The 23,320-nt window shown below is 43.3% G+C and overlaps 1 protein-coding gene across 6 annotated transcripts in view; it reads right to left on the minus strand.

Annotated features, from left to right (window-relative positions):
• The window catches only part of FRY (FRY microtubule binding protein), a 598,740-nt gene that overhangs the window by 115,759 nt on the left and 459,661 nt on the right, over positions 1–23,320 (minus strand). For all 6 annotated transcript variants that reach the window (XM_069205570.1, XM_069205567.1, XM_069205566.1 and 3 more), the window contains exons 38-43: positions 23,216–23,319; positions 18,643–18,828; positions 17,756–17,954; positions 15,683–15,804; positions 3,332–3,519; positions 1,397–1,491 (exon numbers count right to left, since the gene is read on the minus strand). In XM_069205570.1, the coding sequence (XP_069061671.1) occupies positions 1,397–1,491; positions 3,332–3,519; positions 15,683–15,804; positions 17,756–17,954; positions 18,643–18,828; positions 23,216–23,319 (894 nt within the window). The remainder of the gene's footprint in view (positions 1–1,396; positions 1,492–3,331; positions 3,520–15,682; positions 15,805–17,755; positions 17,955–18,642; positions 18,829–23,215; position 23,320) is intronic.

The following is a 23,320-nucleotide window of genomic DNA, read 5'->3' on the forward strand; positions in this document are numbered from 1 at the left end:
ACTTAAGACATTTAATTAAGGTCGACGTAGCTCTTTTAACAGCTCGAAGGCCAGACTTGATTTATCATATTTTCACCCAAAACATTACAGACATCATAGCATATTCCTGAGGAAATATACTCCCAATTCTCAGCTGTAAAGCTTTGGCTGCAGTTTTTTCAGAAAGTCGATTTCACTTAACCATATTTCAGCACCAAGGACAGCTTTTACTACTGAGTGAGCCTGGTAAACCATCTACAGGGCATTCATTGATCAGGCTCCCGTCACTTTATTAGCACTGAGCATCGCTCCATTGGTCAGACGAGAGCTAAAGAGTTTATTTCGATATTGGAGGATAAGGGCAGCTGCTTCACACCGGCTCTTAGATCCAAGCAATCACTGTTGCAGACCTTCGGTATGAAGCACTAGTCGCAACCCTCCTGTCTCAAGCACCTCTCACCATAAAGGGGCCATCCAGTGAGTGATGTCACAATACATTTGAAAACTCGAGCAGACATCAAACAAAGCAACATTCGATAATGCATATTGTTGCTGATTGTTAGTGAGGTACGACTGGGGAAAGAGAATGTATTTGTCCGCCATACTGGATGGTCGCTGCAGTACACTCCAGAGCTTTATCATACCACAGATGACCTGTCCCATCCCATTATGTATGGCTGTGCATCTAGGTCATATGTTTAAAGCCACTGCTTTGGTCATAGCTCCACGGACCTTCAGGATTTCAGAGGGACTCCTTTTGAGCTACTGTGAGTTGTGGGAAAGAGAATTAAGTAGATAGTAAACGGCTTAGTAGAAGATCTCTTGGGTGCATTTTACAGTCTCTACCCTTAATTCTTTTCATCATCCTCTGAGTGCCACACAGCTGAATCATACTTTCTCTCAAGCAGAAGAACCACTTCAAAATTAGCCACCCTCCTGGAAAAGCCTGGTCCTTATTATTATATATTTTATTATCCCATGTTCCATTTTATCTAGTTTTTAGGAGCTCTGCTGCATTGGCAAAAAAAAAACAGACATCCGCTGCAAGACTACTGTAGCTGGTGGTTAACAGGAGATTATCAGGGACTGGTGGATAAGGAGACAAAAAAATCTGAATTAATTGATGAAAATGGACCTCTGAAATAATTGTAGATACAATTTAAAACTTAAAGTGCAAGGGCATCTGGACCCTTAGTGCAAACAGTCCGTGATTTATTATTAACAGGGGTCATAAGTTCACATAAACCATGGGACAGGTCACAGCACATAAAGCATGTCGTTTGTTGTAAGATGCTGCATGCTGCTCTTTTGGTGCAGTCATTCATCCCGGTCATTGCAATTGCTGATTATAAGTCAACCCTCCCAACAAATACAAAACGATGAGCTTACAAGGAGTCCTACAACAGATGCATCTTACCGGGATAAAACTGCTAGCAAATCACTGTTCTTCAGGCAGTCTGATAAATTATCCACTGCAGCCTCCAGGGTCAAGAGCGCTTCCATGACATAGCCCTAAAAAATGTGCAAAGACAGCAATTTTGGAAAGACAGTTCATCAACGTAAACACAAGTAAGCACTACATCAGTGACTACCAACAGAAATGACTGCATACATGGGGCATAGTACGGGTCGTGATCATTTCAGCCCACACGTACAATTTGCATGCAATGCTCTACAATGACCTGAGAATTATACAGTAGGCAATGTTGCACTTTGGACACAGTGATGATCACCCAAACTAGACATTTATAGAAAGCCTTCAAATGAACTTTAAAATTAAGGCTCTAATTTGAGCTCACATGGTGTCTGCCACGTGTCTGTGACAAGAGTCCTGCTAATTACATAGGATGCCCTCATTAAGTCCTATGCATCTGTGTGAAGTATGACAGTGATTATAAAAATATTAATACAATGATAATAATAACTTTTTTATATGGTGGTGCTATATCTGTAGTGTTTCTATCACCCAATATAATGGCGCTTAAAGCTACCTTTATGGACCCTCCTGAAGTCCAGAGGTTATCTCTTATTCCCAACGTCTGGGTACCATGCCATCCTAGTGCCAGGACGAGAAGACATCAACCTACCTCCTGAAGCTTTTGTAACCAACACCTTGCTGAGTCGGGTGGCCCAGAGGTATATGCATGGCGTATGTGGCCACATCCCAGTCCCTCAGTCTCACCTGGTCCTTTTTCTGCAGATGGACATGGACTGTAACCTGCTTTTGCACTCTTGACTATTCTTTTTTATTTTGATGGGACTCCTGCTTTATCGCCTGAAGGCAATTTCTTGACATTTATTTTTCTGTAACTGTTTCAGCTTGGTTAGCCAAAGGTGCATATGACCCAGGGATTGTGTATTTCCATAAGCAGTTTGCAGCTTATGACCCTCATGTTCTCTTTCCTGCTTGATGAACAGACATCAGGTACAGGTCTGCGCTCTGTGTGCTGACAAGTCAAGTAGAACATGGAAGAACTGCATCCCACAATGTAGAGCAAGGGTGACTCATCTGCATGTGGAAGCCACTGTCCACATGAGAGAGAGGCCCCATCCACTTTACAACAAATATAATGCCCTTCTCACCTTATTACACTGCTCCCCAAGGCTTTTCTTTTCAAAATGCATACAGTTCACTTAGCTACAACAGATGCTACATGTCAGCAATCCACCATTCTAGCACTACGATAGTTATCTGTCATCCATATGAATCCAAGTTTACCCTTATATTGTATTATAACAAAACAAATTAATTCATTTTGTGGTGCATATAAAGAACACTGTTTCAATAGTCTCATTATTGTCGGTATCATGATAAATACATGTATTTATTAGCAGTGGAAAGAAAAAAAGACAAAACCAGAGATTGTGGTAACATTCAGGCACAGCATCAGACTTTTGCAAAGGAGGGTGTGCCTTCATCACATAGTATTATGGCCCATACACCCTCTGTATGTGCCAGGTTATGATTTGATTTGTTCTGCAGCCTGGCAAAGTAAGCACCACCTAACTGGTTTTTAGCTTAAATGAAGACCTTAATTTAAAGTGAAACATCATGATGTCAGGAGATTACCTTAGTGAAAATGGAACTGTATTCTTTAAATGTAAGATTACCTCAGTGAACATTTACCCGCATTTAACTGCTAAAATGACGTAGGAAAACACAATGAAATGCTAAAGGGTTGCAAGCAGCGCAATGGTACGTGGCCTAAGAAGGATGAGATCTCTGCTGCTTTGAGTGCTTCCATAATTTATGTCAATGTTTCTGAAATCAAAATGCACGCACATTCTCACGTTAAAATGATTTCTTGCTGTCGCTATCCGAACACAAAATGCAATAAATGTTATGTATTACCTGGATCTCATCACCATGTTCTCCAATGACTTCCACCAACCTGGAGACAAGGTCGGACAAGGCGTGTGCAGAAAGGGGCTGCTTCAGGGCTCTCAGTATTTGGAACGACCGACCCGCATAGTGCCTAGAGGAGCTGGCAAGGGCTGTCTGCAGCGCAACCTCACTCAGGTGCTGCTCCAGATGGAAACCTGTAAGAAGAAGGATTCAATAAAGCAAGCTTACAATCAAAAACAGCTTAATGAGACCAGAACTGAAATGAAACCCAAGACATTTACTCCATGAAATATATATCCCAAATCTTGCCCCTACGCGAATCTAATGTGCATGATCACGGGATATTTTATATCTTGGAATATGCTAAACGTCCTGCAAATGTACAGAATATCCCAATTGAACATATCATGAGAAAAACACTAAAAAGCATACGAACTAAGGAAACTCGTACATGGGAAACACTGCAAAAGAGTATAAAGCCTCTACTGTAGCACTGTGACTGTTACTTAAAATCTAATTTTAAGTTGGGCGAGCAGCCTGCCGTGATGCATAAGGCCTTGTTTCTGCCATCCCCGCGTGAGGACCACCAGTCCAAACTTAGAGACACCACCCCCCCCATCTCCCCCCCCCCCCAGGCCACCCATGCTGCTGGCATGTTGCAGCCCACTCCGGATTTAGTTTAATTTTCTAAAACAAACCCTCTCAAACAGTCAATGACTGTCGCACACTGGGAGTTTTTTTTCCCCAGTACTTGAGGATCTTTTAGTTTTTTGTCCCTGAGGGATGCAAACAGGAAAAATATGTGCTGGAAAGCCCCGTCCTGGCTGGCATGGCTTTCCAAAGTGCGGCCTGGTAGTCCTGTGGCGATGGGCTGCCCCGGCCAAAGGATCCTGACAGCAGAGCCGGCTGTGGCTCCGTCATCTGAAAGATGGCAAGCGCCGGACTCTAAATGTGGTGGGGGGACCGTAAGTCTGGTATATAAAACCTATGCCAATTTACAGTTGTGGCTCATCCTGCCGAACTATAAATGATGCCGATGCATAAACTGTGATAGAATGTGCCATAACTCCCGGATCTGAATGGCAGTCTACATTGGGAGGAACCAAATTAAGGTAATGGTGCACCCTTGTACAATGCTCTTTACCATCTCCCAAACCAATATGAGTAAGTGATGCCATCGTAGAGATATTCTATAACATGGAGTATCAATGCTTGGATTTTCAACAGTATGCCGGAATAATCTCTCAAACCAAGGCTTCAAAACTGCACTCTGAATAGGTAAACAAGCTTGGAATCCCACATGAAGGAGTCCAGATTCCACAAGAAGAATTCTGTAAAGTAGTTACAATAGTAAATGGAAATGCTCTCAATAGAGCACGGAGAGCAGGACTTGGCAAAAGCACCTTACTGCTAGTTATACAAAAACCTACATAGATGTCAAAACTAATCTAAGCAACAGTCAAGACATCCATTAGGAGAGTAAAACATAAAATGCATCACAACATAGGATAAACTGTAGCGGATTATTTAGGAGACGCCACGACCTAACAGAATACTTACTGAGAAAAATCAAAAAATGCTAAAAACATACAGAGTGACCAAATACAGAGTAAGTAACCACAAGCTTGAATAGACAGGCAGACTTGAAAACGGGAGGAAACCAAGATCTGTACCCAATGTAACATGGATTTTATTGAAGATGAAGCTGCCTTTCTTATCCACCGGATCAAACATGAAGCATCAATGAGATGCTGCTTCAGAGTTTTTGCAAAGAATATGACATTTAGAAATAAGCGATGTATAAAGTTGTAAGTGTTGCTCAGTGAAAACTAGGAGATGTCACAATAGGGTAATGAATACCCAGGCGAGTGTGACAGTCAAACAAACAAAAAAATCCAGGCATGTACAGGAAGCAACACACTAGCAATCCGAGAAAATCTTTAGACAGCATGTAAACTTCACACAACAGCATATGTATACCGTATAAATGACGACCTGACAATGTAAAAAAAAAAAAGAAATACTCTAAACCATTGATACTCAAAGTACGGCTCGGGGGCCGCATGCGGCCCTCTTGACCTCTAATTGTGGCCCCCTGGTTAATAGCAGCACTGGGCTGCTGTACACATGACAGAGAAGGAACATTCAGAAAACCGTGAAACGCACATCATTTATTTACACGTTAACTAAAGTAATGGGAAAGAAGCAAAGATGGTGTCCTAGCCAACTTATCTTTGGGAACACCTTTAGTTTTCAAGACATCTATCACTAAACATGGAGAGACATGATAAACGTCTCTGCAAACTTTTAAAAAAGTGTGCTTTATTAACATGCATGAGCATTTTTCCTTAGTACATCAGGTTATGTCACTGCATTGAGAGACATTTATTAGCAGTGATATTTTTCAAACATGATCTTGGAAACAATCATACTGCCCATATTCGGAAATCAATGGCATTATTAAAAGAAGAGTCATTTGTCAGGTGCACCTTCTGCATAGTCCTGGTTGTTATATAACTGGAACAACATTATAGTTTATTAAATAAACCACAAGAAAAGGTATTGTACAGTGCACATCTGGAACTAGTGTATTTCAAGGACTCTCATGTGATAATGAAGAAAATTGAGGCAAAGTGAAATTAATCAATTGCCTAGGATCACACAATTTGGTCAAGTGGGAAGCCAGGACAGATACCAGGTTTTCTGGTTTCACATTTTGCAATTCAGCCATCAGATGAGTGACTCTTTTCCTCTTGTGTTTCACATGAGAAGTTTATGCTTTGACTTAAATTCTTGGTGCATGAGAATAGAGCATTGGTGGCAGGCAGAAGTCATGCAAAGGCTTGGTTTGTTGTCCGCATCTGCTTCGCATCCCCCTACTCCCACCTTTCATCACCGAACCCTTCCCTGCTGGTTTAGGTGCGGCCCTCGGGCAAGCCACAGAGAGTTCTTGTGGCCCCCGAGGAAATGTTTGTGAGTACCCATGCTCTGAACGAACTTTGTGTAGTCATGCCAATAAAACAGTACTGTTTTGGACTGCACTGTATTGTGAAGTTAGTACTAAAAATCTCAGAGGTCAACTGCAGAGTTATCAGACCACATTCAATACAATATTAAATCCGCCTGTCAACAGTGGAGGGGCGGCGTTACGGTGTAATATTGTAGGATCTCAACAGCAGGCTTTGGCTCTGGTGTACTAATACTATGTTGAATACTGGTTCTAGGTAAGGTAAGCTTGGCCACTGAGGTAAAATATTAGCACAGAAGTTCAGCCACAAGTTCTTCCCTACTTAAAACTCTTTCAAACAAAACCACTGAACACTGTTACAAGTTTGTTTTCTAATTTGATGCTGGTCATTTACCTGAATACAAATATGTTATGCTTCTCCACGTTTTTACCTCGGATCTCGGTTAATTTTAAGTAATACTCGTGTGCTCATGGTGCAAAAACAAAGAAAGAAAAAATAATACGGCTCTGTCTAAGGCTTGGAGACAAGTAGCATTATCATCAAAAGAGGTTACTCCTAATAAAGTTGTCGTTAATAAATAAATATAATTCATGTTGTGATTCCTTCTACAAACCACATCTGACTAAAATTAAAAACAATATCGGTTAAAACTTATGATAACAATCAAGTCTAAGAAAAACCTCCTTGCCTTTATTTTTACATGTGACTACTTGGTTAAAAGCTTCCTTAAATAAACCAATCATCTGTAGAAGTCTTCTGCGTGCATATTGTATTTATACGGGTAAATCAGTCGACCTTGAGTTTTCATGCACAGTTATTCTGAACCCAGAAGTAATAATGTGAGATTTGTTATTGCTTGGGTGTCGGGAGAAGGCAGAATTAAGCATGTTTAATTTAAGAGGAAAATATTATTAAGTGATAAATGGTGGTTGTTGCACCAATCAAAGTTTAAAGCAATATTGAATAGGAGATATCTGAAGAGCACAAAAACTTCATCGTAGTGAAGCGTGTATGAAGGCACTCTAACGTAGCCTTTGATACATACGCAAGTGTCAGGATGCACGCATGAGCATGCATCATAGCAAATGCGTCTGCATACATCATGACACAGCAGTGTCTTTTTTGGCGCGTTTACTTTACCACGCCAATGGCCTTTTTAGAACACTAAATTAAAAGTTAAAACAAAGTATGCAGGAGCATGAAAATTTTAGCAAATGGCCTGGTGGCACTGTTTTCAGCTGCCCTGCCCTCAATAAAACAAATTAGAGTTAAAAAATAAAATAAAATAAGAATTCAGACTAGCGAGCACCAGCGTCGGCGCAGGAGGAAGAGGGTGGAATATAGTGCATGAGGGTGGGTGAAAAGACGAATGGGGAGAAAGGTGGGGGTTGGGTAAGAAAACAGAAGGAGAGAGTGGCGAGGCAGGAGAAACATAAAAAGATGCTGTCACATGGGGTGCTGAACGGGCAAGAGTCCTTGCGGCCCAGCCAGAACGCTGAGTCAGAAATCCACCAGGGCGGGTCCAGCCCAGTAAGAGGTGGGAAAGCCATCAACACAAATTCAGAGACTTGAGAGAGACAACAAAGCCATCTAATCACAAGCAAAGGACTAAACAAAGCCCCGCTAAAGCTCTCTGGAGCCTAGACCTAAAAAAGGGCAAATCCATTACAGCAACCTGAGGAGGAACACCACCTGGAGGCCTTTTCAACAAAACAGGCTTTATTCAGGTCCAGGCTTCCACATTGTGATCATGACCATTCAACCCAGATTGGGCCTTTGTGTTTACTTCTCTTCTCACTTTTGCATAGAAATCCAATGCTATGACCACTGCTGGGTGGACAACCTAACAATCAAAACTCACCAGTCTTGTAAAGTAGGAACAGCAGCGGAACTGCAGACTGTGGTGTGCTTCTAGGTAATGTTTTTCAACCAGTGCATAACAGCAAAGAACTGACAGTGGGAGACTCCAATATGTGAGATGTAGACCACAGCCTCCTAGTAACAATTACCGGAGGACGGAGAGACATCAAACATCCCCTTACAAGAGACACGCCTCTGATAACTAGCACATAAAAGGAGTAACTTCAAAAACACCGTTAATATAATGGTATACTCATAATGGAAAAAAAACATATAAATACTTGGAAAGTATTTTAGTACTCGAGTGTGCCAGCAGTCTGAATATATGTCTAACAAACAGTGATCTAGATACGCTGCATTCTTCCGGAAACGCGGCGATGATGCAGAATAAACCAGACCAGCATCGCCCAGACTGCTTCACCGACCGGTTAGGGCCCAGACCCTGAGGGCCTGGCCACAACCGAGCACGAACCACCTGCCACTGACTGCACGAGAGGCGCCGTTTACCACCTTTCAGTCACAAGCCACCAGCTCATTAAACCCAGCACGAGACACGAGGCGAGGAGCCCACAAGATAACACCGCAGTAGCGGCTGCTTGTTCCCTTTGTCTTCGGAAATGAAAGCAATAGTTTCCAAACCACCGGGGCACTGTTTACCTCATAAAGGAGCACAAAGGACAAGGTGAAGGGTCGAGGCCGGGTGAATAGGGTGGAAGAGAGAATCATACAGCAGGGGCGGCCAGGACAATGCCTGCCTTTTCCCTCCAAGGCAGGCACGCGCACAGCACGGTAAGAGGCAGGTGTCCGCGCCAGGTGCCCCATCCAGGTGTCCTAGACAGAAACCAGCACGCGGGTGGAAAACAAGAAAAAAGTTCCTTCAGGCTACACGGAGGGCGTGTTATTCGCTGGGACATATTTGGCCTCGGAAGGTTTCAGGAGAGTCTAAATGTTATTGGTGCGACAGGAGAAAACGGGGCTTGGGATCATTATGATTTTTGTTCCACGAGCACAACCGCAATCAGGAAAATAATGAGAAACTACGAATGACGTCATACTGAAACTATAGGCTCAGCAGGGAAAAAGCAAGATAGAAGAGTAAGTCCTGCACAAGCACAACACCGCCGGAGCACCGAGCAGCATTTCACACCAGAGGAAAGAGAATGTGAAATCGAAGTTGCACGTGAAAGGCACTGACCATCACTACAAAAAGGCGAGTGAAAGGCTCAGAAGAGGCAGTGTCGGCACCTCTGATGGCCGTTCGGCCTAATTTCTGTGCTACAGAGAGCCCGTGGCACAAGGAACCAAACAACGTAAGTCAAATCAGAAAATGTGCTGCCACGGAACAAATACATTTTTATAGCAGAGGAGGAGGGACAACGATGAATTGTTCTAAAAGTTAGGGTGTCCATCAACTGAAGGTAAGGAACCTGTTCCTCCAATGCAGGGGTCTCCAACCTTTTCTGTAATAAGAGCTACTTATTTTTAAAGAGAATCATTACGAACTACTAATATCATCAGTGCTGTAATAGTCACCACATTAGACAAGATTACATTAGTGGCAACCCCATGCAAGATTATAGGCAGCAGTCACCTTAGCGCTTCAGGCAGGACCGCCAGCAGTAGTGTACACAAAAAGGCTTTATCATTGGGATCTGTCTCCTAATACGGACCAGCAGCAGCTGGAATGTATGACTTACCGCACATGACATTACAAGATGTCTTTTTGTGAGTTTCTGTACTTATATATGTATACATATATACACACACACACACCATATATATATGTGTGTGTGTATTACCTAGTGGGGTTGCAAGACAGAACCACACATGGCTTAACAAGGCGGCCAGAACAACGACTGCATCTTAACCACGTATGCCTTTACCACGCATGCCTATACAACAAATTTCATTGTAAAACCATGCTTAGTAAATGTATGTTTGTTAACACCATGCGTGGTTGTGTGCTACAACCCCCACCAACCCCTTTGCCCCCGCCCTAAACCCTAAAACGTACCCTGTCCTAAAAACTACCCCGAACCCCCGCCCTAAAACCTAATCTGCCCTGTCCTAAAAACTACCCCAACCACCCACCCTAAACATACGATACCAGGCACTGTCCTAAAAACTACCTCAACCCCCCACCACTGCCCTAAACCTTACCCTGACCTAAAAACTACCCCACCGTATCCTCAAAACTACCCCGACCCACCCGCTCTGAACCCTAAAAACTACCCCGCCCTGTCCTAAACACTATCCTGACCCCTGCTCTAAACTCTAAAACTTACCCTGTCCTAAAAACTATCCAACCCTCCCCCCTCGCCCTAAGCCCTACCCTGTCCTAAAAACTTTCCCACTCCTGCCCTAAACCCTTAGAGCTACCCTGCCCTGTCCTAAAACCTACCCCACCCTGTCTCAAAAGTACCCCGACACCCCACCCACGCTCTAAATCCTAAAATGTACCCTGTCCTACAAGCTACCTCACCCTGTCCTAAAAATGACCCCACCCTAAAGCCTAAAACCTATCCTGCCCTAAAAACTACCCCGATCCCAACCCTGCCCTAAACCCTAAAACCTACCCTGTCTTAAAAACTACTTGGACCCCCACCTTAAACCCTATAACCTACTCTGTCCTAAAAACTCCCCTACCCTGTCCTAAAAACTACCCCAACCCCCTGCCCTAAAACCTACTCTTCCCTGTCCTAAAAAACAACCCCGAACCCACACCCCACCCTAAACACTAAAACCTAACCCGCCCTGTTCTTAAAACTACCCGACCCCTGCCCTAAACCCCAAAAACCTACGCTGTCCTAAAAACTACCCTGCCCTAAACCCTACCCTGCCCTGTCTCAAAAACTACCCTGACCCCCCAAACCCTAACACCTACCCCACCCTGTCCTAAAAACTATCCCTCCCTGCCCTATAAACTACTCTGACCACCCCACCCCGGACCTGAACCCAAAAACCTACCCCACCCTGTCCTAAAAACTACCTCAACACCACCACTCCTGCCCTGAACTCTAAAACCCACCCTACCCTGGCCTTATAAATCCTCCAACCTGCTCCACCCCCACTTACCTGGCTGCTGCGTTCCTGTTCTGGCTGTTCCGCCTGTGTGCCTGCATGGTGCCTAGCCCACGCATTTGTGTGGTTCAGGCACATGTGTGGTTCAGGGCAAGCATGGTAACACTTGCGTGCTTACTGCCTGCGTGGCTCCGGCCGTGCTGTAAAGACCGTTTCCCACCTACTGGTGGTCACCACTAGGCAGTTATAGTTAGGACCTAGTTTCTATAGAAAAAGCGTTTTTTTTTTGTTAATAACTTTGGTCCGTTTGATGAACCTTCACAAAATAGTCCCAAAAAATACGATGCTCACTTCAGCGTATGCCTGGAAATTTTCAGGGTGATCTGTGAAGTAGGGGGTGACAAAATGAGGGGGGGTCCCAAAATACTTTCCCCCATGCAATTTTCCATTGGAGTCTTGAACAGGAATAGCGCCTGAACCACTGAACGGAATTACCCCAAATTTGGCAGAAATGTAGCTCTTGGTCCAGAAAGCGACCTTTTGTTATTTGGTGTAAATCCATTCAGTAGTTTTTGAGAAATTAAAGAAAATCCGTATATGTAGGGATGTGAAGGCTCAGCGAACCCTCCTGATCTTGTGCTGAGATCTGATTGGCTGACAACACTTCAACAAGGAAGTGTTGGCAGCCATGTTGGGACTTGTCTTCAGCTGAGCCCCAGAAAAAAAAGATTACAAAAATAAAAAAAAATAAAAAAAGGGCCCAAGGTAGGGACACCCTGATCCCTTAGCTCTATATCAAATAGAACATTAATTTTAAAAACAAAAAAAACAAAAGAAGAGCAAATGAAAGGCAAACCCGCTACATCAACTAGTCAGGCTATAAAACTGCATGGATTGGTTTAACAGAAAAGGCTCAAAACTATCCCAATCATAGCATATATATTGGAGACATCATTTGAAAGGAGAGTTCCAGGGTCTCAAGGGTGCAGCTGGAAAGGTATATTTTAACTCTTTCACAACCATTCCTCAGTGGAATTGAGGAATGCAAAAATATTCTGCCAAGGATTCTTATACAGTACTAATATCATTCTTTCACTAGCTGTGGACAGGTAAATCTGTAGGTTTCCATGCACCCATGCAGTCAAACAATTTCTCTAAATGAACCATTCTCAAACTTACTCCCTTTGCAGGTAATATACTTTGCAGATGGGCGCCTGACAACTAAGTCTTACTCTACTACCACAGTGGGCAAAGAATAAATCACCAGGGTCTGCCTTTCTGCCTTCAAGCCTGAAGGCAGAGGATTTTCAGGTTTGGATTGAGACCACTGCTGCAGATGGAGGTGGTCTTATCCTATCAATGTTCATGACGAACAGAGACAGGGCTAAAGGGGATACAGAAACAATGTATTGGCCCAGTCTGAGACAATCAGAATAACTTCTGCCCCTTGCTGCCTGATCATCAGTAGCATCATCCGAATTGCTGGGACTATGCTGGGGCCATGCATACTGTACTAGAATGACCCAGATGAAGCTGAAATCATCAGCTAATGTCTCCTGCAGAGGATATTAAAGGCAATCAAAATGCACATCCACAGCCTACCCTTGCACCAAATATCACCACTCATTGTATGCCAAACTAAAAATATTTCTCCATTAGACTGAATCGCTGTAATTAACAGTAGTGAATAGCCAATGTTAAATTGTTTGGTACATCTGCCCGCACATGCATCACAACAGTCAGATGAACTACCATTACTCAGATTTCTTTTAGAATACAGTAGACCCAGAGCTCAATGGCTTTGCAGCACAGATTCCAGGAGCCAACTCCTTTCTTCATAATAGCATAATGCGTCACCTTACTATTGTCTGTTTCTTAAGGATGGATGCAGAGAGAAGAGGAATCCCACAAATGTCAGTTAAATGTCCCAAACTGTTTGTGCACAACATACACCATTGACAAACAATCTCTCGACCTGAAGTAAAAGACATCGCCAGGCTGGAAGAACGAAACTTTCTGTTGGTACATTTTGGCAGGATGGCAACGACCTTCTTGATTACGATGGCTTTGGAAAGAACGGTGGCAGGTTGGGCAGGGGGTACTTCAGGAAAGAGGAGAGGATTATTTTGACTATAAAATGTGGAGCAACTGATTGAATGTCATCTGCTTTAAACTCAACAGCAAGTCAGATGTCACCCAATGGGTCCCTATGCTTCTGCCTGCATCCAATCATTTCCTTGCCCCTCACGGGTTGGCAGAATTGCTGGGGATGCTACAGTTGAGATGTTCATGGCAATCTATAATATTCAGGGAGGCAGTATCACAAAGAGCCTTATATCAATGAAAATGAGGCTCACAAGCACGGTTCGAGCAACACCCAAAACAGTAAAGGATCTCATCCAAGTATGCCTTTGATATCAACACTCATAAGAATTGAGCAAGCCACTGCTACAACCATGCTGGGATTAGTACGGAGGGCTTTCCTTGACACAGCCATCCCACTAAATATGGAAGGGGCGTAATAAAGGAACTTTCTTCCTATGTCATCAAACCTCTACAATTCTTTGTGTGAAAGTACAGAAAGGTGTTATATGAGATTTGTGTCAAGGGGGGCTTCAATACCACAACCATAAGTATTGGGTTTCCACCCATGAATTTAAGGTCAGATGGCACTGGCCTGAGTTTTCATTTTGCCTGCCTATATATGGTGGGAGCAGAATGGCTCCAAAATAGGATAGTGGTGGACCTTATTAAACCATAGCTCAAGCTCAGCTAACTACCCTGGGGCTCCAAGCATGTTGATCAAGGTGAGTCAATGAACAAATAATATCTTCAGGGCCACGGAAGTTAATTTTTTGTAACCCATGCAAAACAGATGTGCCCTTCAGTAAGGGAGGGAGAGGTAGGAGTGTATGTGTGTGTAAGGGGGGGGAGGGGTAGAATGGTGATCACAAGTTCTGGGAGCTTTCCCATTTGGTAAAAGGTCTACTCCACTAGAGACCAATAAAAAGCCCTGTGTCTGAATTACAAAATTAGCATATGGTTATCAGATTGTAAATGTTTATTCCCATCTGTGTCTTGGTCAGGGTAAGGTTCAGGAAATCCTAAAATGTCTGAGCGAAACCAATTAAAGCACTGGCGGTCCTCAGGGATTGGAGCAGTTTAGCTAAAGGATCCCAATTTGAAAACAGAGCAGTCACTTTACTCTTGCCTCATTTGAAAGCCTCCCTCTCCTGGCTGTTTGGTGCCTATGTGTAGAGGAGTAACAGGCCCCAGTGTCATGTTCCAGGATAAACCAGTACATGCACCACTCACATAGATCCAACCTGGAGAAGTAGCTCCTACTAGCTCCGTAAGGGTGCTGAGAGGAGTAGGGGAATAAAGTGACAGCCTAAAAAACTCAAATACGAAAACAACAAGGTGATGGATGGAAAGCCTGAATTAATCTCAGTCACTGGCAATCGCTCGGGCCACATCCCAGCCCATCGTTTTTTTGCCCACGATGCCACCTCAGTTTGGGCCTAGCCATATGCAAATCAGTCTTGATCTTGCGCCTCATGGGAACAGTCCAATGCCAACTGCCAAGCCAGGTCCTCCCTGAACAGGAACACAAGCAACCCAGGACCAATTTCGCCCTAGCTAGGGCTCCTTCAGCCAGGTATAGCTTGGTTCCTGTATCACAGTAAGCCTGGGACCCACGTCTGGGCATGCCTTGCGTACTTGAGGAGGCAAATGCAAAAACAAGGTGATGGCAGCGGCAGCTCCTCCGTTAGGGCGAAGGAGTGTCGCCCCTCACTCCCCTCCCACCCCAGCAGCAGAAACTGCAAAACCTTTAACAAACAAAACTATAATAAACCAAGTTTATTATCGGTTTGTTTGTTAGAGGTGGCGGGCCAGGGGGATGATGAACAGTGAGGGAAGTGCACTGTACACTCCCCCTCACTGCGCATGTATGATTGGTGGGCCGTCTCGAGCCAGCCAAACATACATGCGCAGTAGGCTCTCTTCAGCCCAGCAACACAGTTGCTGGGCTGGAGAGAGCATGTACAGGCTCCCAGTCTGCCTGGGAGAGCCCTGGCTGGGCGCTCCCAGCCAATCCTGACACTGCTCTGAGCAGCATCAGGATTGGCCGCAGGGAGGGCTGGAAGCCTGTGCCTGCCTGCAGTGACGGGAGAAAGAGGAGCGGCGCAGCAGATCAGTTACGTTTTTATTTATTTATTGTTATTACATTTTAACCCTTCTCACTGCCACCCCTCACATACCCCCGCCCCTTGTGAGCGAAGCGAGCCGCAACTGGATGATGGATGGAATGCTTGAATTAATCTCAACCACTGGCAATCGCTCGGGACACATCCCAGTCCATAGTTTTTTTGTCCACCATGCAGATGACCTAGCTATCAGTCATGCTGGGCTTGTAGCCCAAAACGTGCCACCACGTTTCAACACTGAAACGCACAGGCATCGAGCGCAGCAGGAAAATACAAAATTAAGCAAATCTATTTATTACCTGACTTAGAATCTTTAAAAATAGACACCAGGTGTCGCAGGAAGTTAGTAAGTTGCTCTGCACTTTTGGAGTTTGGGTTCTTAGGTGTGATGTCTTCATGACACCAAAGGGGACCAAATGCCCTGAAACAAATAAATGTGTTAATTATTTTTAAGTACTGGATAAGTTGCCAGATGATAGCAGCCTGGTCATACATTCACATATGTGGAGTTCCTAGTTGAACACAATCATGCTACCCAGCATCATCAAAAACACAATGAAGGACCCAGATAGTGGTACTAGATAGGATTGCTCAGCGGTGACGCATGAAGAGAGGGAATACATGTGCCTAGCGGCTTTACGATTACAGCAATTTCAACTTGTAACCTGTCTTCTGAGCCCTTTCTGTGTATTTTAAAAAAAATTAAATACCACCCTGGATTAGCTTTTTGTTTTCCAATGTAAATGAGCTTTACAATGTCAAACTTTGAATTTGCCCTTCACTTAGTCCTTACTTTACATAATCAGTAATTACAAGTAGTTGTGTTGTGCATGTGTTTTGTACATTTTTTGCGGCTTCGTATAGCATGAAATCGACCCAGAAACAAATCCTCAACAGTGCTCTCTCCGCACAGTGGGAGAGCTGATACTATAATATTCACTGCCCTCTGGGAATCTCACCCCATAATGCTTGGCAGACATTCCTTTTACAACACATTTCTGCCCATAATATAGCCTGTCTTGGGCCTAGGGCAATGTGTCCACCACCAAGACATTCAGAACGAGAAGCTATTTCTGTCCAGGCCATCTTGTGGGTCACACTAGGTTAGAGGGGGGCCAAAAATCATAACCTCTCCCACCATTCAATGCAAATTTAAATTATTTTATAGCTGTAACTTCTGTTTTTACAGCTGACAGAAGTTCTTGTTTCAAGGGCCTTGTTTATAATAATATTCAGAAAGCCTTGCTTGGCCTGCAAATGTGTAATGTACTATACTCTCCAAGGGCTGAAGGATGATAATTTCTCCAAGGCACTACTAACTCAGTAGGCTCCACCGGGACATCTAGCCACAACCAGTGTTATTGCACCTTCTGCTAATGCACTCACACACATTTTATTTCTTATAATCGTTTAATGTATAGCATGGCTAAATAATTCAGCCATTTCACTGAGGACCTGGTACTTCTCCAGCCCTTTCTGGGTTTGGGGGACATTCTGAGATCCTGACGTCAGAAGTTCAGGCAGTGTTCTGTGACACTGTACTCTGAGTGCTTTTAGCTCCACAGGGATATCTAGCCACAACCAGTGGTACTGCACTTTCTGCTGTTGACTCTACAGGGGCCTCTAGCCATGACCAGTGGTACTGCACCTTCTGCTTTTGACTCTAAAGGAACGTCTAGTAATGTGTGATACATTATGCCCTCAAGAGGCTGATTATATGGTTACACTGTAATGTTCTTTATCATTCTTTTTTATGTGATTATGCCCTCTAGGAGTTTAATATATGGTTACACGACCATGTTTATTTCAAATGCTATTTTTACTGTGGTGCTATGTAGGGGCTGTTCAGACCATTACAGTCTAATGCTAATGTATGAAGGATTGCACTAACACAGTTTATTTCTAATAAAGGTTTAATGTGCTGCATAGCTAAATATTAAGGTCCCAAAGGCAAGGTTGTCATTATCATTTACACACCAACAGCTCTAACTCTCGCTAATTTGAGACCTATTGCATTGCAAATGCTTGTTTGTCTTTATGAACCAATACTGAATTTTATAAAAAAGACATACATCTGATAACACCAGCATGAACATAGAGGGAAACATGAACCATGGGCAAGTCTATACTCAACCTAAACAGGATGCTGAATCAACAAACTGGATTGACTTAGAAAAGCTAGGTCAAAGTTATGCACTACATAAATTAAAAGTCTTGAAATTGTCTAGCAAATCTTAATCACTTAAAAACGATGGAATGTACTGATTGATGAACAAGCCTGTGCAAATCTTTCCGATCTCCCATTGATCATGCAAATGTCCAAACTCCCACCACATAACAGAAAACACCTGTTTCGCAAATTTAACCCTTACCTGGTGGTCAGAAATTCAATGAGCTTGTTTGCTTTTAGATCCACCTCTCCTGAATTGTTGATGTCGTCCATCTCTTGAGCAATCTGGGGGAGATTCCCACTGCTGCCTCCCAGGCTAATGCTGGAGGAGGTTGAGCTGGAGCTTAACCCAGAGTCTGGCACGGGTGAAGACTGATACTCTCGCAGAAAGTCAAAGCCGCCTGGTAGTGGTGAAGAGGAAGGGGAGAGATTAACGGAGGCAGTAACCCATTCATCCTCAACACTAGCAATTCGGATAAGGCAACCCTAAGGCCTGTCAGAGTACAAATAAATAATTTTTTTTGCATAAACATCTATTCTGTATATTGCTGGCCTTGGATTACAAAGCTATTATAAATGGCCATACCACGATCGCTGGATCACACAGGCTCTAGTCAGGGAGTAAATAAACATTCTTTTAATAGCTTCAAAGCTAAAACAGACTGATATTTGTATTTTTTTTTTACAAACTGGATCGATTTAGACAAGCTAGGCCAAAGTTGTAAAACAGTGCTTCAAATCATTCAGTATTGAAATCGCCTAGTAAATCAAGGTTGAGGGCAGTAGATGCTTTGCAATGAAAGTCAGGAATAGAATGACTAACATGATTATACACAGCTCAATAACAGAATTGTCTATCCCAAGTACCTTAATGTGTGACATTACGTTCAATGAAAGTCTCATATACTGTTCCTCTCGGTCTGATTTACTGCGGATTGTTTTTCCAGAATCATCATTCATGACTACAGTACCACGAGCTGAAAAGCTGACCTCTGAGGTACCTCGCCCACTGCACCCTTTTCCCTAAGTTTGTAAGAAGGATGTGTAAAAAGCGTTTTTCTCACCAACCACGTTTTCTTTGTATTGTACCTGTGTAGAGATATTCTGGAGGATAGGCCGGCTGAACTGTTAGAGTCTTTGTTTCATTGGTCTCTCTTGTCTGCAGAAGCACCGAAGCGATAACTTGAAAATTGCTATTGCACGACAAAGCGATCAAAAGATGAAGAAGTAACTTTTTACTATGTTCAAAAACCTCAGGGCGGTAATGGTCCAGACCTGGGCAGAAAAAAAAGTAGAAAAAGCACATTTAGTTTGAATGGTTGCTTAACTTCTCCCGAAATTCCAGAAAATAAATATTGCAAGATTACTTAATGGCACAGGAGCAGGCAAAACTCTGGCCAAAACATCACTGCAAGTGTCAAACGTGTAAGCCCCCAAAAGTAAATGATACAGATGTAAATTATTTATTGCTTTCTTCTCGAAAACATATTCATCTGTTTCTCTCTACAAAAAAACAGAGATATTTTCAAACTTTCCTAGACTGATTTCAAAAATATTTCTTTTAAACACCAGCCCAATTCTGCAGCTTTCGTCCTGTGACTTGGGTTTTGCAGTAAAACAGAGTGGTTATTCACCTGTTCACGGTCGCTTCTGTACAGTGCAGCAGCATCTCTACTACCACACTTTGTTAAGCTGGTCCCTAGGCATGCAATATGTCTGCGGGAAGCCTCTACAGGTGTGCCACTGTGCTAGACTTCACCCAGCAGTGGTGGATTATTCCACCACTGAGACAATCTGCATATGGTGCCAAAATGCTTAGGGGTTTCAGAATCTGCTTAAAAAAGTAACTTAACACAAAACAACACATTACAGCATGGTTTGATAGAAACACACGAGGAGCATTTCGTGACCAAGACACTTTCCAACCAGGGCCAGACTGGGAACCCAAAGCAGCCCTGGACATTTTGTTGGCTAGCCCTTCCTCCCCCATCCCCGCCCTAGGTGGGGTGGACAGGGTGCAAGTGTAAGGCACTGCTGCTTTTGTTAGTGGGTGGCCAATATAGCAGCACCGCTGCAAAACCAGTCCCCCACAGGCCCCCACCGCTGCAAAACTGGCCTGCAGCCTTCTGGGAAAACGCCCAATGCCCACTACGGCCAGTCTGTAGGTGATTTGGTTTTCTGGAAAGATCAATGTAATCTGGACATCCCTACTTATGAGTCATTGGCGGCTTATGGAGCATTGAGGGAGGATCAGCATAGTGGGCCACGCTAGCAGAATATATAATTTGTACTTCATGGAGTGCTTGTGAGCCACTGGTGTGATGTTCCTCACTAATTTAATTCACTAGAAATGCGGCAAGCTTTAATCTTGAATTCAACAATTCTTAAGGTCGCGTGTAATATAGACTTGGATCAAGTGAGTGGAACTGGGTGTCGGTACGTGAGTAGTCTAATGAGACACAGAGCACCCCCCACATTGGCCTGAATTTGACAATAAGTCCAAATCATTGAGGATAATCCTAAAAGTGTGTGTGTGTGTGTTTGTGTGTATCAAAATAAGAGGTGAATGAAAGAGTAAAAGCATGTCAAAGGAGGAAGTGTTGGAACTGGTAACATGAGCAGTATACACTTTCTAAACCTCCTACTGCTAAACAAATACACCCCAAGAACGAGCAAGGAAGTGGAGTGGCCACCAAGGCAGGCAATATGAGCAAACGTTACAATCTTTACAAGGCTCAGATTCCTTCTACTCCTGCTAAGCAAAATGGAGGCAAAAAGCTGGACACCCCAGTCCCCTCACAAGCTCTCAAAGCTGTATCACTGATGATTCTTTACTTGGAACCTTGAAGTTTTAAAATGTTTCAAACTAATTCTTCTTTGTTTCCAAACACAGTTCATTGGGTTTTCAATTTACATATACCTCGGCAATCAGGGCGTTCAACCACCACATATACATAACGAGTAAATAGTGTTATCTGGAGGTCTCGAAATCAAAACAAAAACAATATAGTGTTCAGTAGAATAGCTCAAGGATACAATGTAACAGAGGTGCGTTGTCCCTAATATTTTGAAGTCTCTCAACCTAACCCTCTCGCAACACTTAATAGAACCGCATAAGAACAAATCATCCTCTAACTTCCCTCCTCCCTCCCGTTTCAAACTAATACTGATTATTGGTTCTTATCAATCAATCATAATGATGCATTCCCTCCACCAGAGTGAATCGAACCTCCATAGACGAGGTCCGAGGAACAGGCTTCTGCTCTCTATGGAGCCACTGTATCTGGAAAGCAGACTATGGAAGATGGGAGACAGCTAGTCTAGGGAGAAAGGGCCTGGTGGAAAAGATTCCCTGCCCTGGAAGGACTTGAAACCCCTTCCCTGGTTGGAAAGAGGCAGGCACACAGCTCAGCTGCCGAAAGAGATCTTATGACATATTAGAGAAGTCTGAATTTACACCTGTAGAATTCCACCTGTCTGCACACAGACACTTCTTCAGGTTCTTCGGTGTCAATGAGATCCCAGGAAATTGGCAGACCTTGCTATTTCCAAGTCTAGGTTGAGCACAAAATGATACAAATACATATTCCGGTAGATGCAACAGGTGCATATTCGGCACGTGTGTTCCACACATCATGATATTACCTCCATCTGAATGTAAAGTCACTGGTAAATATGATTGCGCAATGTCACCGTAAGACAGTGAACCAAATTGTTATCCGACTGCCTTACTGGGACTGACTCCCTTCCTTTTCATTACTGATAAATGTGAACATTGTGGGTAACTGCTCCTTATACAAATGCACTTGTGAAGATATCGTTGTAAGCATGTGTTTAACCAAAAAAAGTCAATAAAAACACTTTTAAAAGAACATCTATGTGTTCCATCGTGTTTGTAAGCATCGGTCCATGCAGCTGCAACATACAACTCTGGTCTTTGTAGAGTGCCTATCTGCTCCTAGGACTAGGGATTCATATAGCCCCAATAATATGAACTAAAATAGGAAATACAGAATTCTCTCTTCTCTGTCCTTTCACTTCCTTGCCAGTAAGACATCCAAGATGTCACATACTTAGGAGGGTCATGCACTATTCCTTTTGCCAACTCGGGTACTATCTTGTAGTCCAATGAAATCATAATATGTCCTTTTCCTTTTGCTGCTTCAGTTGCTAATTTGTTGTTTGGGGAAACTTCGGAGTGCCCTTTCTAGTAGGATGACTGGCTTGTTAGACTGCGGAGGGATAAGGGCCTTTCTGCTCACTGTACAAAGGCGGGATCATTCATTTATTATATTTTGTAAAAACAAAATACATTTGCATCATAAAGTACATTGTCAAATAGCGTTACACACGCCCCGTCAGCTGTTATTTATGTTTTTATTTGCTAATGACATATGCTTGGACCGCTCCTGCAGAGAACTCATGAGCTCCATAACCTATAAAATGGGCTTGCTAAAATTTAATAGATGAGTGCCCCCAATAACTGTCTAAGTACTTCTGCACTGTTTCAGTCACGGGCTTGATGCATTAATTGCTTCAGGACAGAATAGTCCATGTAACCATCAGAAGAAAGAGAAAACTTGTGTCACTTTGACACTGAAAGGAGGGCACTACCACCCAGACCATAAGTATCCCCTACAATCTTAATCAATGCACATAAAGTAATCCATTATAACATATCTTTCTATAGAGCGCCCATTAACTACGTGAGGCGTCTAAGTGCTGAAAAACAGGTCTTTATTGTTATTCTACTTAATTTCTCATTTTTAGCAACCTCAGTAGGATGAAGGGCTGAGTGGGCCTCTCGGGATCTGAACCTGTAATCATGTGGTCAAACACAGATTTCTGGAGTGAATTCGTTAGTCTACGGAGCCGACACCTGTCTTTGGTGCATCACCCATTACATAGAGAAGAGAATGCTCTTTCACCTCACCGACATCATAATTTTTATTTATTTCCAGGGCACTCTTACAAACACTCTGCATTACCAAATCCTGGGAAGGGGTGTCACTTGCTGCAGTGAATAGCCACCTCGTGGCACATGATCCCCCCAGGACTCTGAAAAAGAGAACACTATTTCAAGAAACCTCATAATCCCTGCTTGTGTCCCTATGTGCTAAATCCATCTGCTGGAAGCAGCCACCTCATAGAGCTTGAAGTCCCACTATGGCTGAAGAGCAACAAAAATAAATGTAAGAAAAATTAATAATTAGCAAAGAAAGGGACAAGGTTGCCTAAAGTACAGTTCCACTGCAGTAGTGACTAAATGTGCGACCCTAACTTGTTATGTTACTTTTTCTACTAAAAGTGAGAGCTACTCTATGCGTGTAATTAAATGTTCAGACACACTAAGGCCTTGCCATCTCTTGTATCAATCTGCTGCCACAATTTACAATACTGCGGACCAAGATTTCATGTTGCTCAACCCCATCTCTTACTTCAGTACTCCAAGCTCCTCCCCAGTGAAGGACGGTAATGCCTTCCTCTGCTGCGCGATTGGTAACATTTGGATATATGATTTTTTCTGAACCTCACTTCTAACAAGGTATTTGCTACCACTTTCAGCAGAGTGAGACAGCAACCCCAAATGAAATGCAGGCAATACTTGGCAAAGTTTTCAAGCGAGTGTTGAAAGGGTGCACTTCGTATCATGCACACTTACCCAGGAAGAGTGCATGAAGTAACAGCGGGAGGTGGAGGGCCCAGTCCTCTCTGACACTGTGATCTACCACCATCTCGGTCATGAAGATCACAGCAATGTTGCACC

This window comes from Pleurodeles waltl, chromosome 8 (genome assembly GCF_031143425.1).
Source record: "Pleurodeles waltl isolate 20211129_DDA chromosome 8, aPleWal1.hap1.20221129, whole genome shotgun sequence".
NCBI classification, from domain to species: Eukaryota; Metazoa; Chordata; class Amphibia; order Caudata; family Salamandridae; genus Pleurodeles; species Pleurodeles waltl.